The sequence below is a fragment of the Palaemon carinicauda genome, chromosome 18, assembly GCF_036898095.1.
Source record: "Palaemon carinicauda isolate YSFRI2023 chromosome 18, ASM3689809v2, whole genome shotgun sequence".
In the NCBI taxonomy this organism is placed as follows: domain Eukaryota; kingdom Metazoa; phylum Arthropoda; class Malacostraca; order Decapoda; family Palaemonidae; genus Palaemon; species Palaemon carinicauda.
In genome coordinates, this window is record NC_090742.1 from 6480465 (window position 1) to 6497964 (window position 17500).

The 17500-nt window shown below is 32.5% G+C and overlaps 1 protein-coding gene across 1 annotated transcript in view; it reads right to left on the reverse strand.

The window, feature by feature from the left end:
* The window catches only part of LOC137657594 (uncharacterized), a 230812-nt gene that overhangs the window by 23566 nt on the left and 189746 nt on the right, over nucleotides 1-17500 (reverse strand). Inside the window, 9 exon segments of the mRNA XM_068391945.1 lie at nucleotides 3390-3562; nucleotides 4228-4336; nucleotides 5586-5755; nucleotides 6523-6691; nucleotides 7216-7390; nucleotides 8949-9104; nucleotides 9725-9941; nucleotides 16754-16946; nucleotides 17459-17500. The exon segment at nucleotides 17459-17500 is cut by the window's right edge and continues 126 nt beyond it. Coding sequence (XP_068248046.1) covers nucleotides 3390-3562; nucleotides 4228-4336; nucleotides 5586-5755; nucleotides 6523-6691; nucleotides 7216-7390; nucleotides 8949-9104; nucleotides 9725-9941; nucleotides 16754-16946; nucleotides 17459-17500 — 1404 coding nt within the window.

Genomic DNA, 17500 nt, shown 5'->3' on the forward strand with positions numbered 1-17500 from the left:
TTAAACTGTGTAATTGTGGTAAGGACATAGTTACACAAGATAGTACAGGGTTGTGAATAGCTATTTCATATTTGCAGATGTAAGCAGCTATGCCCAGTTTACGGGTGTGAGCACAGGTATGTCTCAGTCTCGGCCCAAAGGTGACTCACTGCACAGGTACGGGCTCAATTTTGTCAAACTTAACAGGTAAGGACTCAACTTTGCAAAAAATGTTTATTGGTGTAATTATAGCTATTCCAAATTTGCAGATGTAAGCTGCTATGCCCAGTTTACAGGTGTGAGCACAGGTATGTCTCAGTCTCAGTCCAAAGGTGACTCACTGCACAGGTACGGGCTCAATTTTGACAAACTTAACAGGTAAGGACTCAACTTTGCAAAAAAAAAAAAAAGTTTATTGGTGTAATTATAGCTATGCCAAATTTGCAGATGTAAGCTGCTATGCCCAGTTTACAGGTGTGAGTACAGGTGTCTCAGTCCAAAGGTGACTCACTGCACAGGTACGGGCTTAATTTTTGTTAAACTTAACAGGTAAGGACTCAACTTTGCAAAAAAAATGTAAGTTTATTAGTATATTATACTAATTAAAAGGTCATACAGATGAGTACAATTTTAAAAATTTTGACAATAAGAATATTCTTTTTAGCTTAAACCATAAGCTTCCCTAGTGTTTGGTGGAACTATGTAAGATACCTCTCTTCTTAATGATCTTGAACCACCACCAAAAACAAAAAACTAAAAAAAAAAAAAAAAAAAAACATAGGCTGATCTTAATGCAAATTCAAATTCTGTAAATAAATCCTTTGTATGTATCAAAATCCAAAGAAATAAAAGCAGTGCATAAGACATATTTCAATGGAAATAAGAATCGTAAGTATAATAGAATAGTCCCTGAAGTACTAAGAGAATGCCTGGTCCTTATCAAGGTAAAAAAAAAAAAAATTATGCTTATTAGTCTTGTTTCCATGCAATATTAACATTAACACACCATCCATTAATAGCAGGAGACACCATCACAACGAAAGACATGGAGTCCATAGCAAATCTCGAGAAAGCCATTGCCAAGATGATCACTTCAGAAACAAGGAGCCAAAAGAAGCAAGTAACTCCAGTTTTTGGAAAGCGGAACAGAATGGAGTGGATATGGAATACTTTTGCAACTATATATAGTTTTAACCCTAATAGTAGGTCAGTGTAAAATTACAGTAAGAAAAGGTTTGAGGAAATATATATCTTTAGACTGAAACAGACCAGTGTTGAATGATAATAGATTAGGCAGCCTTTAGATTCTGATGGAAAATATAAGGATAGAAAACACTCATTAGACTGGCATATATAGAAAGCACTGGGCATGTGCGTTATTTGCATATTCATCCACTTCGAGAAGGGCATATCATCAAGTCTTGTCCTTAAACATTTCAATCAAAATAGATCGTCCATTGACAAAAACTGTTATATAGCATGAAAGGAGTTTTTCCTTCAAGTGACATTTATTTTGTGTCATCCCTCCTGATTTTAATGACCTTTTTTTAGTAGAAACAACTGAGATTTGAGCCTCTCTATATTACTCATGTGATAGATAAACCAAAATTAGTACACTTAAAAATTTGCCGTAAAAAAAAAATACGGTAAAAATCCTGGAATAAATATTGCCAGACATTGTCCGTTTTAAAAACGGATATATTGACGTAAAGGAGTGATATTACGGTCACCAACCCGTAAAAGATACTAAAAAAGTACGGTAAAATTACGGTTGTTTGTATTTTACTGAAATACGGCTGAGAACAGTATATTTTTTTACAGAGAATTTCCGATTAAAATTACTGTTTTTAAGAGTCTAGTAATTTTTTTTCAAAAGGCTATAATTTTTTTATGATTTAAGCATTATCCCTCATGGAATTCTATAGAACATACTCTCAGGCACAATAAGCTGCAGTCGTTTAGTACTAAAAAGAGGCTATTTTAACAAAATATTAAGTTAGGAAAAGCGACAACTTGACCATATGCCCTTCAATTGATTCATGCAACGATGCCTCACCGCCCTCTTGCGACAGCATTTCGAAACACTTTAATAACCTTTAAAGTTCGTTTCAGTGTTATTAAAAACAGAAAAAGGTTATTATCATGGCATCTATTTATAAATGACGTTTATGAAATATAATAGTATTGGTTAGTAAGACTTATGGACAAGGGTTATAAAATCATGGTTACTTTTCATCATTGTTATGTCAAGATGCATTACATAGAGTTACTTACCATAAGGTATGAAGCAATTAATCAAGAAGGCTATTTACATTAAATTTATAGAGGAACCTTTTAAGAAAAAGTAATTTACATAAATAATGGAAGAGAGTCCAGGAAATTGATTCCATATTTAGTTTATGAATTTGCAAATTAGTTGGTAATAATTGAAGTACAGAGGAACCTCTCAAGAAAATGTTGTTTGCAAAAATAATGCAAAGAATCCTGAAAATTTATTCCATATTCAGTTTATAAATTAGAAAATGAATTGATAACAATAATAACAGCTAAATAACTGACTTTCTGCTCCAGTAAGGTAAAGGAAAAGGTACAATGTGCTGTTATAACATTGGCGACGGAATTGTGTTTTGTTTTGATACTTCTGCGCAACTAATCCTAATGTTTTCGAGTTTTTAGGAGCTGCTTATCGATATCCTACAGGTTTTGAGTTTCCATAAAACTTGAAGTTTAAAGTGATCCATATATTATGAAAGTGATTTTACAGTTCAGTATCGCCTGGACATATTTTGAAAAAAAGAAAAGTATTGTAATACTAGTCTCCCTAATAATAGGAGATGTCTTATTTTGAAAACCTATCAAAACATTTCATTCTGATACTTCCATTTTTGCTCTAGATTTGTAGAAATACTTTATTGCATTCGATCAATTAATCAAATAAAAACTATCCTAAATTTATAGAAATTAAACTCGCTATTATAAACCTATTCTTTATCAATCCTATTCTTTATCAGTGTATTACCTTGCAAACCTATCAAAACATTCCATTCTAATATTTCCATTTTTGCTCTAGTTTTGTAAAATTTATTGCATTAGATTAATTAACTATATAAAAACTATCCTAAAATTCTAGAAATCAATCTTGCCATTATAAATCTATTCTATAATCATCCTACCACAGCTTCCCTATCTTGCAAACCTATCAAAATATTCAATGTTAATTCTTTAAGTTTTTCTATAGTTGTATAGAACTAATTTACTGCATTATATTAATCAATTACATAAAAACTATCCTGAAATTCTGGAAATTAAACTCCACCCACTAAAATTTTATATTGTATTCATCCTACCACAGCTATCAATTTCGAATATTTAATGCAAAGAAACAGGTGACTCAAAGAGGTGCCACTTACTGCTCTCCCAAAGGTTCCACTCGGAGTCTCTCATGCTGCCAATGTCCCTCTTGGCTCTCTCAATGCTCTCTTGCAACATCTCGTCTGGGATGATGAAGTTGGGGCTGGCCGTCTTCCACTTCTGTAGGTTGATTGACTTGATGTTTTTGCCTTGGCAGGCCATCTTGGCGTTGCTGTTTCGGGAAAGATGTGATTAGTGAGACTTTTTTTCAAACGTGATTTTTTTTCTTTTTTTTTCTTTTTTTTTTTTTGATAGATTTGTTTAAGTTTGGGCCTTGGCAGGAAATCTTGGGGTTGCTGGTTTTAGGGATAGATATCATTAGGGAGACATTTTTCAAACGAAATAGTTTCTATATATATATATATATATATATATATATATATATATATATATATTATATATATATATATATACACATATATATATATATATATATATATATATATAAAGAAAGAGAGAGAGAGAGAGAGAGAGAGAGAGAGAGAGAGAGAGAGAGAGAGAGAGAGAGAGAGAGAGAGAGAGAGAGAGAGAGAATGGATTCGTTTAAGTCTGGTTGGAAGTTTAATTATTCGACTTTTATTTGCACAGGAAAGGCATAATTAAAATGTTCTTACTTTGTTATCTGATTGGGGTTTTATTATGATTTTAAAACTTTAGGACTAACTTTTCTAAAGATATGCTACTTGTAAAAGTCCAACGTGTTTTCGTTTGTTTGAATTTAACCTTTTCTAATTAAACTTTGTCAAATGAAACCCGTCCACTTCTTCAATCTTCTCATCTCCCTGTATACATCTCTTCTACATACATTCACATTTTACTCAAAAGAAATTTACTCACAGGAAAGAGTCTCCTTCCAGCATAACCTTAGGTTGGATGTATTCGAGTCCATCACTGTTGTCGCAGACGACGCGGGCTAAGCTCACCTTTCGGATCTCGTACAATTGCTCTGAAAAATAAATACCAAATTTCTTGAAATTTTTTCTTAAGTAAATACAAGATTTTAATTTTATAGTTTATAAATTAAATATGTTGTAATGTTGTTAATGTTTTAAAAGTATTTCATTTTCATTTTCATTACTTCTTATATCGTTTATTTATTTCCTTATTTCCCTTCCTCACAGGGTTATTTTTTCCTGATGAAGCTCTTGGGCTTGTTTTTCCAACTAGGGCTGTAGCTTAGCTAATAATAATAATAATAATAATAATAATAATAATGATAATAATAATAATAACAAGATTTGAGGTGAATGGAGTTCGTTGGGACAGCCGTAAACTTTTTTGTTAGTTGTTAAATCGATTTTCTTAATGAAGAAAATGTTTATCTTGTTTTCAAAGTTAGTTCTATGATTTACGAAATATTATGATTTAGTGTTATCGTGCCATGAGCGAAGTCAGTTGGGAAGCAAACACAGGGTAGAGTTCTCTTGCTTGAGGGCACGCTTCGGCATACTATTCTATCCTATTTCTCTTACTCTGGTTTTTTCAAGTTTTTATAGTGTATATATGAAATATTTGTTTTAATTCCGTTATTGGTATAAAACATATTATTCTAATTGTTGATTACTTTTCTTGTAGTTTCCTTATTTCCTTTCCTTAGTGGGCTATTTTCCCTGTTGAAGCCTTTGAGCTTATAGCATTCTGCTTTTCCAACTAGGGTTGTAGCTTAGCAAGTAATAATAAAGGGAGGTGTAGACTCCCCCCGGTAGGTAAGTAGGTAAGGATACGGCTCCTAGGTTAGGTTAGGTGGGGAACCTTAAGTTAGGTGGTGATCTTGTGTTTTCAGTCATAACATTTGAAATATTAAACCAGCTCCGTCCCAACCAACTGCAAAAGGGTTGTGGTGACCTGGTGGTAGCGTGCTTGCCTGGTGATTGTCAGACTGGGGTTTGAATCCCACTCAAACTCGATAGTTCCTTTGCTCACTATAACTTCTACATCCTTGTGAGCTAAGGATGAGGGATTTGGGGGAGCCTATAGGTCTATCTGCTGAGTCATCAGCAGCCATTACCTGGCCCTCCTCGGTCCCAGCTTGAGTGAAGAGGGCGCCTGGGCGCTAATCATATGTAATATGGTCAGTCTCTAGGACTTTGTCCTGCTTGATAGGACAGTATTACTGTCCATTGCCTCTGCCATTCATGAGCGGCCTTTAAACCTTTAAAGGCTTTCAAGATTTGAGTAGAAACTAACAAACTTACCTTTGGTGAAGGATGAAGGAGGTATGTCATTCTCGTACCAGTATCTGTCACCTCTCCTCAGGTAGTGGAACTGACGTCCAATGAGGCATCCGAAAGTTGGACCTACAAGGGCACCTCGGTTGGGTTTCTCAGCTAGGCCTCCGGTGAACAAATCTAAGTCGTCAACGTCCCTGTTGGAGTGGAGAATAATTAGCATCACAAAAGGAAAGTATTTTTTGTTATAATTACTTGTGGAGAAGGATGATAGGTTAGAAAAAGTGGAATCAAGTCGTCAAGATCCCTGCTGGGTTTTAGGTTAATTAATATTACAAAAGGAAAGTAATTTTTTGTGAGTATTACCTTATGGAAAAAGATACTTAGTCAGAAAAATTGGAAAAGATTGAACTTATTCCAATATATCATAAATGAAATTTTCGTATGTGTGATGTGTATTACTTTGCCGTTTTACAGGTAGTATGTTTAATTTCAAATATTACATCAAAGAACATGAATTACAATAATTAACCTTTACAATCCATTTCATATCCTTTTAGAGTCGCAGCAATAGATTTACTGCTATTTAGTGATATTGCATTCAAAGGCAAAATATGTTCAACTTTACTACATAGAAAACCTGAATTACAAAAATTACATCAAAGAACATGAATTACAATAATTAACCTTTACAATCTATTTTATATCCTTTTAGAGTCATGGCAGTATATTTACTGATATTCAGTGATATAGCATTGAAAGGTAAAATATGTTTAACTTTAAATATTATATAAAAAACCGTGAATTACGATAAGTAACCACTAATAAAAATTATATCCTTTTTAGAGTCGTAGTAATATATTTACTGATATTCAGTGATTTGGCCTTCAAAGGTAATATACGAAGCAAGTAACTGAATTAAAAGGAAGTTTATCATATTCCTATATCATTAAATGAAACATACTTGTAAACATTCTTCAAAGCTTTGATGTTTTCTGGAGACATAACATCATCAAGGTCTTCGAACTTGGTGGCCTTTGGAAGACCACAGAACTGCCTCCACCTGTTGTATCCGGCGATGCCGTGGTCTCGTCCGTGTTGGATGATCTGGGCAGCTAGATCCAGACCCACTCCTGTGAGTTGAAAAAAAAAGTTTCGATGCTAAAATTAAATCGATATTTTTATTTTTCATCTTTTAGGTCTTTGAAGTCCGGTTTATTTCTGTATTTCTTTCATTATCTATCTATCTATCCATCTATCTATCTATATAGCTATCTTTCTTTCTATCTATCTATCAATGTATCTACTAAGGCACATCTAATTTTGGGGGTAGTCGATATAAAAAAGGGGGACTTTTCTTCTCTTCGCTCCTCCTAGCCTGACGAGGGATTCAGCCGAGTTTAGTTGGTTATATTGATATTTCTTTTTATTACTTCTGTAGTTCTTTGATTATATAGCTATATCTTTTCTTTTTACTCCTGTAATTATAGTATTATGCCATTCTAAATAAACAGACATATCACTATTAACCATATTCTGCCTCACAAAGATGAATAAGTATATTCAACAACAACAACAACAAATGCAGCCATTTCTAGTCCACTGTAAGACAAAGGCCTCAGATATGTCTATTCAGTAATATCTAAAAATCACTCACCTGTTCTAGAGTCTTCAAACATCTTGTTAGTCATTGCGTCCGAAATGGCTGGATCTTCATTCTGCGCATGCGCAGTGATGAGACCTTCGAGGATCTGGTCAAACTTTCCACGTTCGTAGAGATCGAAGGGTTTATAGTAGGTGTCTGTGATGGGGCGTTCGTCCAATTTGCGACCCTGAAATAAGGAGAATATTCAGTTTTGGATTTTTAGATCTGTAAGTCTCTTTTAATCATAGCTTGAAGTATTCATGAACAATCCATTTTTTATTAACGAGTAAATATTTTAAAGTTAGAGTTATTAATATTTAATATACTATTCATGGATAATTCTATCATCTACATAAAGGGAAACTCAGTTTTGGATTTCAAGACTCCATAATTCTCTATTAATTATCTTATAAAGCATTATAGAAATCAATTATTCATTAACGAATAGGAATAGAGTTAAAGTTATTAACATTTAATATACTATTCATAAATAATTCTTATCATTTATATAAAGGGAAAATTCAGATTTGGATTTAGAGATTTGTAATTCTCTTTTAATCATCTTTTAAAATATTCATGGATAATTTGTTGTTTATTAACAAGTTAGAATATTAGAGTTAGAGTTATTATTATACTATTCATATATAATTTTCATTTTTCATATAAAGGTAAAATTTAGTTTTGGATTTCGAGATCTGTAATTCTCTTTTAACTATACTTCAAAATAATCATGAATAATCTATTTTTTATTGATGAGTAATAATTTTTTTAGTTGAAGTTATTAATATTTGATAAATTATTCATAAATAATGATTATATTTTATATAAAATATGTTAAGGTATTGGTAAAAATAAAAATGATCAATTTCATCGGCACTGGACAGTTCTAGGCAGTCTAGAGCATTGTCTTGCTATCTAGGGCATTGTCACTACCCTTAGCCTCTGCCATTCATGAGTAGCCTTTAAACCTTTAAACCTTTAAACCCAGCAATCATTCCGTAAAATTTCCCTGGAATACCAAATGTTTAAACCTTTAAACCTATCAATCCTTCCATAGTATTTCCCTGGATTACCAAATGTTTGAACCTTTAAACCTATCAATCCTTCCATAGAATTTCCCTGGAATACCAAATGTTTGAACCTTTAAACCTATCAATCCTTCCGTAGAATTTCCCTGGAATACCAAATGTTCGAACCTTTAAACCTATCAATCCTTCCGTAGAATTTCCCTTGAATACCAAATGTTTGAACCTTTAAACCTATCAATCCTTCCATAGAATTTCCCTGGAATACCAAATGTTCGAACCTTTAAACATATCAATCATTCCATGGAATTTCCCTGGAATACCAAATGTTTAAACCTTTAAACCTATCAATCCTTCCGTAGAATTTCCCTTGAATACCAAATGTTTGAACCTTTAAACCTATCAATCCTTCCATAGAATTTCCCTGGAATACCAAATGTTCGAACCTTTAAACATATCAATCATTCCATGGAATTTCCCTGGAATACCAAATGTTTAAACTTTTAAACCTATCAATCATTCCATAGAATTTCCCTGGAATACCAAATGTTCAAACCTTTAAAACTATCAATCATTCCATAAAATTTCCCTGGAATACCAATTGTTTAAACCTTTAAACCTATCAATCATTCCATAGAATTTCCCTGGAATACCAATTGTTTAAACCTTTAAACCTATCAATCATTCCATAAAATTTCCCCGGAATATTAGCTGACTCACATTGGCGAAATAAGCAATATTATTTGGCATCATAGAAGCGACGAATTTCAGAGCGGCTCCGGCGACCGAGTTGGCGATTCCAGCATTTATGTTGATGTCGTATCCAGGGAAGAATCCAGAGGGCTGAAGGGCCAAGCCGTATTTTTCCACGATGCCCTGGAATCATTTAATTCTTTATTAGTAAGTTCAACCAGATCTTTATTATTTAAAAAAGCTTAATTCGTTGTTAATGAAAATCAAACCAATCTTTATAATTCAAAACGTTCTGGTTTTCATTCTTAAAATAAACCAATAGTTATCAATTATTTATGATGTAATTCAAAACGACCAGGTACCGATTATTAGAATCAACTAATAGTTATAATTTTTATGTATTTCAAAACATTCAGGCCTCTATTTTTAATATCAAACAATAGTTTATCATTAAAATATTAATTTTTTACTGATGAGATCAGCATTATTTGTGACTTGGTTGAAAATTAAGCTTAAATTCTACTTTTCTATTTAATATATTTTTATAAATAAACATATTCGAATAGACTTCATGTCTGGAAAGTATTTCATGGCTAAGAATTATTTGCTATTTGATATTGCAGTGAAATATTTTAGGAAGTTAAATTCATTAATTAATAGGATGCTATTAACCAGGACATGATAAAACTTACATTAGATATCCAATGAAATAATCCTAACGGTTAGCTCAGCCTAACATTAAACTTGAATAATAATCAAAGCTAACAATCATCATCAGCTAATTATGATTGGCCAAATATTACCTGTCCGAGGATTGACGGCAAGAATTCACTGTAAGTAATGTGCTGGATTTCTGCCCCAACGATGCTCCTGGTTTCCTGGAAGACCTGTTCGTCTGTCCAGTGGGTGTTGATCTCCTTCAGGGCTGCTGCGATGCGATTATGTTCTCTGACGAAGAGTTGGTGGATGGTGGCGATGCCAACTTGTTCGTTCACTCTCACGTCTCCTGACTTGAAGCACCTGAATAATAAATGACAAGAATTAGATAGATGTAGGATGGAAGTAAATACCGCAAGGATTAAATGGTTTAAATTCAATGATACAAATGACATAGGGGTTGAATAGTTTGAATTATAAATTATAAGGACTGTTAATTACTCTTGTAGTCCGAGAGTAAGGTAATGGCAGTTTATTTTTTACCTTGCTTTGAAAGATATACAGGTATATATATATATATATATATATATATATATATATATATATATATATATATGTATATATATATATATATATATATATATATTTACATATATATATATATATGCATATAAATATATATATATATATATATATATATATATATATATATATATATATATGTATATATATATATATATATATATTTACATATATATATATATGCATATAAATATATATATATATATATATATATATATATATATATATATATATATATATATATATATACATATATATATATTCATATATATATACATATATATATATATATATATATATATATATATATATATATATATATATATATATACATATATATATATGCATATATATATACATATACATATTTATATATTCATATATATATATATATATATATATATATATATATGTATATATTTATATATATATATATATATATATATACATATATATATATATATATATATATATATATATATATATATATTAAATCACAATTATGTTTGGCATGAAGTGTACTACTTTCGTTCCATGCAGCAAATGCCCCCTGACCTTGAAAGGAAATTCATGAACAGAGACCATTCTATGCATTACTAGGCTGGCTTCTGGAATGGGATATCATCGACCCCTTCACCTTCGAGAACTATTAACTCTACTCTGAATGTATCTACACTGACAATCTGGGAATTCCCATATAGCTTAATGACACAAATCATACATGATCTCCAGGATATGAAGGATGAGAGGGAAACTTAACCATCCAATACTTTTCACAAAGAGGAGCAAATCAGCTGACTCCGAAAAGATGCTGTAAGCAGGAAAAAGCTTCTAGAGGCTTTGTCTACTTTGTTTGATGTCTTTGACACAAGCAAACACCCTGAAAGTGTCCTCATCAACATGTACTCTGGTTATGGTGTCACTGACCCATTAGTTTATGTTCATAATGCAGTCGAAATTAGGGAAGCAGATCATCAGCACTTTGAGAAACCTTTGACTACTAATTTCATAAGAAACTGAGAGGATGAAAAATATGTTTAAGGCAAAAGTTTCAAAACAGTGTGCAGTAGGTCACCAGCTTTGAAGTACATTGCCAACGTGCTCATTATCAAATGACACTGTGGAAAGCTGCAGGTTTTGTATCTCTTCCAAAAATTAACCCTATGGAGTAGGATTAGGAAGTAAAAGGATCAGCACTGCACCCACAGTATACTGTTGAAGGACAGATGCCAGTAACATCAGAAGAATTACTGAGAGTCTTTAAGTGTGCATGCAAAACGGGATGTAGCACAGCGCTCTGCACCTGCACAGAGTAATTACTTTGCTGTACAATGTTCTGTTAGTGTAGTAAATTACTAAATTCTCTGAGTTCATAATATGGGGATTTAAAAACATGAATATTCCCCTAAAATCCACAGTTGAAGGACGTGTAGAATCGACACGTATCAAGAAATTTCATGTTTTTTCTGTATGTGCAAATTTTGATTTCAAATTATTGTAATTTGCTGTCTTTTCCTCTTGTTTAAGAGAGAGGAGAGAGAGAGAGAGAGAGAGAGAGAGAGAGAGAGAGAGAGAGAGAGAGAGAGAGAGAGAGAGAGAGGAGAGAGAGAGAGAGAGAGCATTTTCCATATGCATCACGGTGGATATACGGTAATTCCATTTTGTTTTTATATGATTAACGATATTATTTCCATTGTCATCATCCTTATCAAATTTTTATTATCACTATCTTCATTATTACTAATATCATCATTACTATCATTGTTATTGCTAATATTTCTACAATCTAATGATTAATGGCTAAAACATTTTAAACCTAAGCAGTCAATAAATATGTCAATATAAAATTAAAAATAAACTTTGTATTTCCAAGGATAGAAGACGTAGTACAGTACAAGGGCTACTAATTCTATTTCCTCAGAAGAAAATGATGTAGAGTAAATATACTACAGTAAACGTTCTCTTGTTAGATCAAGGTATTATTTCTTATTAAAATGAATATTTGTGTTTGGATATAAATCATAATTACAACTTATTCGTTTATGATGACGTAAATAAGATATATATGTTTATGTTGGACAACCTGGAAGACTCTTCGGCGTAGACGTCATCCTCATCAGTAATACCAGAACTGACTTTTAGGATTTCCTTTAAACTTTCAATTAAATCTTAATGTAGGTCATGATTACGTTTTGGTATTTATAAGTAAAAATTATCTTTATTTTAGAATAAATTATATGCATTTGTCTGGAGATATTTTTTACGTTTTTGTAAAAGTATTACACAATAGTTTCTCTTTTCATGAAATATGTCCCGCCTACCATTAATTCTTTCAACCGTAATAATTTGTTCGTATTACTAACAGAATTATAACGATAATTTCATAATAATGAGATCTAACATCAGGTTTTAAAATGTGAGAAGTACGTCTCATTAAATATCCAAACTTTAAAAGAAAAAGGCTGTGTTTAAAACAAAAGGTTACTTACGTACCCGGTTAGCCAACCTTAAGAAATCCAAGATATGTTAAGAAAAATGAAACAGTAATTCTCACAATGCTTACATAAACAAAAAACCAAAATATAACAGAAGTATGATTTCATTTTAATCGTATTTGAAATAATGTCTTCATCCTAGACAATTGAAGCCATGTTTAGAATAATTTCTTGGTGTGGTCCACAATTGGTACCTTGATAGAATTTGTTCGTGATACATTGTCGTCTGCTGATAGTTCTTTTAGCTGAAAGATTTTAGGAATAATTACATGTCCTCACCACAGCCTTTATGAATGAGCTCTCTTCATATATGCAATCAAAAGCTATTTCTAATTATATGAACTAAACATAGACTAACTCGTTCTATTGTTTGAAATTTTGCTATTATAAAAAATTAAAAGAATCTAATGTTTACAACCCTCCAGATGGGGGGATTAGGGATGGCTAACCTTTCGGTTGTATGAGATGAGGAATCTTGCTTAATAAATCTGTTCGTGGGCATTTTAGCAAGATGGTGAAAATACAATAAAGAAATATGTACATTTTACATCAATACTTTATTAAATTCACTAATTTTACTCTCCATTATAGAATATTCTCTCCACGTAAAGTATTGGCAATTCTGAACCCCCTGCTATGCCAGTCCAATTTTGCCCGAACTCTAGTCAAGAATACCCTTGTGTAAGATTTCTTATATCTGTCTTGAGAGTTCTAATTTTGTCATTTTTATCAAAAATAGATTTGAATTAATTTTATTTAAGTTTATACATATATATGAAATATTTTTTAAGTATTTTCAAAGAACGAAGACAATAGTTTCTTTGGTGATTGACCGAATTTTCATATGCTTTTGAGAGTACCAATAGATGGCTCTACTGAGGCTATTTTGAGAGTAAAATACTGGTGAAATCTGGTTTTGAGAAACATTTTGGGAAATTGCTTCTCGATTTACTTAGCCAATAGGAACGCTTCTCAATTATCTTAGCCAATAGGAACATTTGGGGGCGTTGCTTCTCGACAGACTTAGCCAATAGGAACACACCATTCAGGTAAACTGTTAGAGAATAGTTGTTTGCTCATTCAATTACCTAAAAGAGCAAATGCCAATTCGGCTAATGACATAGTAAAATCTTATTTCTGTAAATTATTTGTTCGTGTAGAATGGAAAAACTTTAAATACTAAAGATTTTTTTTTATATACGTTATTGTAATTATTCAAAACGATAGAAGCTTAGCAATGCTCGTAATCAAAATCTTTTGTTGCAGTTGCACGGTCAAAAGGAAGGTCCACCAAAATCAAAAAGTCCTTATATGTTATATCAATTTATCAAGGATTTTCTAACATTTTTGTTAGCAGTAATTAATCAACAGACTTTTCAACTTATATGTTTTATTATAATGCAAAAATTAATCTGATTTTTTTATTTATTCTGATTTTTAGTCAGAAGTATATTTTAACATGTTCATATTTTAATCATTTAACACTGTGTTGTTGTTTTTCCATTATAATAAACCTTTTGGCATAGTAATTGAAATATATTAAAACGATGTAATAAATGCTTTAATTGAAAGTATAGCATATTTTAAGATCAATATTATTATTATTATTATTATTATTATTATTATTATTATTTGCTAAGCCACAACCCTACTTGGAAAAGCAAGATGCTACAAGCAAAAGGGCTCCAACAGGGGAAATAGCTCAGTGAGGAAAGGAAATAAGAAAACAAACCACAAGAGAAGTTGAGGGACAATAACATTAAAATAAATCTTTCATATATAAACTATAAAAACTTCAAAATAACAAGAGGAAGAGAAACAAGATAGAATGGTGTGTCCGAGTGTACCCTCAAGCAAGAGAACTCTAATCCAAGGCAGTGGAAGACCATGGTGCAGAAGCTATGGCACTACCCAAGACTAGAGAACAATAGTTTGATTTTGGAGTGTCCTTCTCCTATGTCCTTCAAATATGTCAACCTGTTTGACTGAAAAGCATTTGCAGCTAGTCTAAACTTCTGAAGTTCCACTGGATCAACCGCCAGATTAGGAAGACCATTCCATAATGTGGACGCAGCTGGAATAAAACTTCTAGAATACTGTGTAGTATTGAGCCTTATGATGCAAAAGACAAGTAGTTGGAATTACCTTTCTACCTAGTGTTACATATAGCATGGTACAATCTGGGAAGATCAGGATAGAAAGGATGGTCAGAATTATGAAAAATCTTATGCAAAATGCACAAGGAACTGACTGAACGACCGTGCTAAATATTACTATCCAGATTAGGACTAAAGAATTTGATAGACCGAAAGTTTTGTCGAACCAATTAAGTGAAGAGGTTTGATGGGGCGGATAACTGTAATAATCCTTCATTGCCGGAAACATACCCCAATCCTTCCACACATACTTTCTTGGTACTGCTCTTTTGATAAAAGCAAGTCACCCAAATAACATTTTAATATTGCATTTTGCAATAAAATGGCAGAGAGTTGTAATGTTGGAATGATTTTGGTGTCAGACCATAAGTTTTTCATCAAGTAGTACCTGACCTGGGATCTATGTACTCAAACGCTAGATTTCTTGTAGTATAACCATAACTATGGCAAAAAGTGGCCCTATCATAGCCACCATCAGTTTGATATATCATTGTATATACATACAGGCAATAGGACTATAATTGTTTCCCACATATTGGAAAAGTAAACAGCCATGCTTATAAATCTCGCATCTATCTGTAGTTGCACAGTGCTGTGTAGGTCGTGCCAAAGCAGTAGCATTTGCATCAACCTCAGAAGCATTCTGACTTGCATCCACACTTGATCAGCTGCACGTAACATTCTGTAATGAGTGGGAACTTTGTCCAAGTGATCTGTCATAGATTTCCTCTCGTGTTTCAGCCCCAATTGGCTGGAGTTTGCGTTTGTCGTTGACTTCTTGTTGACCGACTTCAAATCAAGGTTTAAATTTATAAGATAATTTCCTTACCTTTGAGGTAATTTCCTTGGTTTCAAGGTAATGTTCGGTTTTACTAGCTTCAATTCTAAGGAAATTGGAAACGTTTTAAGGCAATGTAAGGTAAAAATCAGCAACATCTAAGGTAATGGTCACATGCTCAAGTTTAAACCCTGCTCCAGATTCGTCCTGCCTGGACGTCGTAGGCAGCACGCTTCACTTGCTGGCTCAGAGTCATTTAATTTATACAACACCTCTCTTTAGATTTTTAATAACTTGTCTTTAAAATCTTCTTTCAGCCAGTCTTTTTTATCAAATATCTTGAATCGGAAAGAAAGCGTATACAACTGGAAACATATGGTAGGACATACATGTAAAGTAAATATCACAGGAAATAAGTATTCAGAATATTTAAAACAAATGCCATAGACAAATAATAGCTTAAACCGCAATGAAAGCAGATACTATTGGTACTGAGTAAGACTAAATCAATTGGATCACAAATACCAGAGATGATAAAAAAGTTTATATCAAATATATAGTAGATGTATAATTGATACCTAATACTTTTCTGAATATGCTAATTTCACAACCACAGAATATGATAATGCACTTTTATGAATGCAAGGACGAAGTCAGTTTAAGAATTAAATTAATTTTCACTCAGCAAACATTATACTAGGGGGACCTTTTCTTATAATAAGAATTAAAAACTAACTCCAACAAAAGACTTGATTTCATAAGTTGAAAGTGAAATTATACAGTTGTAGCCTTTGCCACTTTTACTTTAGTTCTAAAGTTTAAGAGGCCGCTCACGAATAGCAGAGGTAAGGGACAGGGACAGTGCTCTAGCAGGACAATGCCCTAGAGACTGATCCAAGGCCCCTCTCCACCCAAGCTAGGGCCAGGCAATACCTACTGATGTCTCAGCAGGTAGACTTATAAGAAACCCCAAACAACGAATCCTTAGCTCACGAGTATGGTGGTTCTGGGCTAGCTAAGGACACAAGGATTTCCATCCCGTTGCTATCCTAATTGTACACCAGGGTCCCCATAAAAACATAAGAACAACAACAGAAACAACAACAACCCAGACAGGGACGTTTCCTATAGACCACCACAACGCCAAGAATAAATTCGACTTACTTTTGCCTTCCGTTGGATTTACAATCAATCTGGTTGTCATCATCCACAAGAATCTGAGTTCCCGAAGGTCCTCTTTGCACCTTCAGGAGGCCGCCAGTGAAGGCCCTTAGGTCATCTGATTCCTCCTTGCTGGAGCCGTAGAGGACGGACGCGTCAATGAAAGATGTCACTTGGTTGATCTGTTCGCGAGGACCTGGATTCCAAGGGAAATGAATTAATCATAGATTTATATATATATATATATATATATATATATATATATATATATATATATATATATGTGTGTGTGTGTGTATGTCCGTGTGTGGAAATAAATATATTATATGTATATATATACATATATATATATATATATATATATATATATATATATATATATGTGTATATATATATATATATATATATATATATATATATATAGTATATGTGTGTATACATATACACATATATTAATTACTAGTAGACATAAAATGGTTTCCTGTACGAGTATTATTGTCATCATTACTCTTGTTATTTTCATTATTATCATTATTATTTCAATAAACAGAAACTTACAATAAATAAAAAGAATGGCAAGAAATAACAGAAAATTTTTTAACATCACCAGGAAAAAGACTAAATAAAGCTTCAGCAACATCTAATCGGAATATTCAATTCCTAGTTGTCTCTTATTAACGCTATAACACCATATCTTCCATTATTTACCCAAAGTACACCCAGTTCTAGGCGCAGTTCCCGACCGGACGT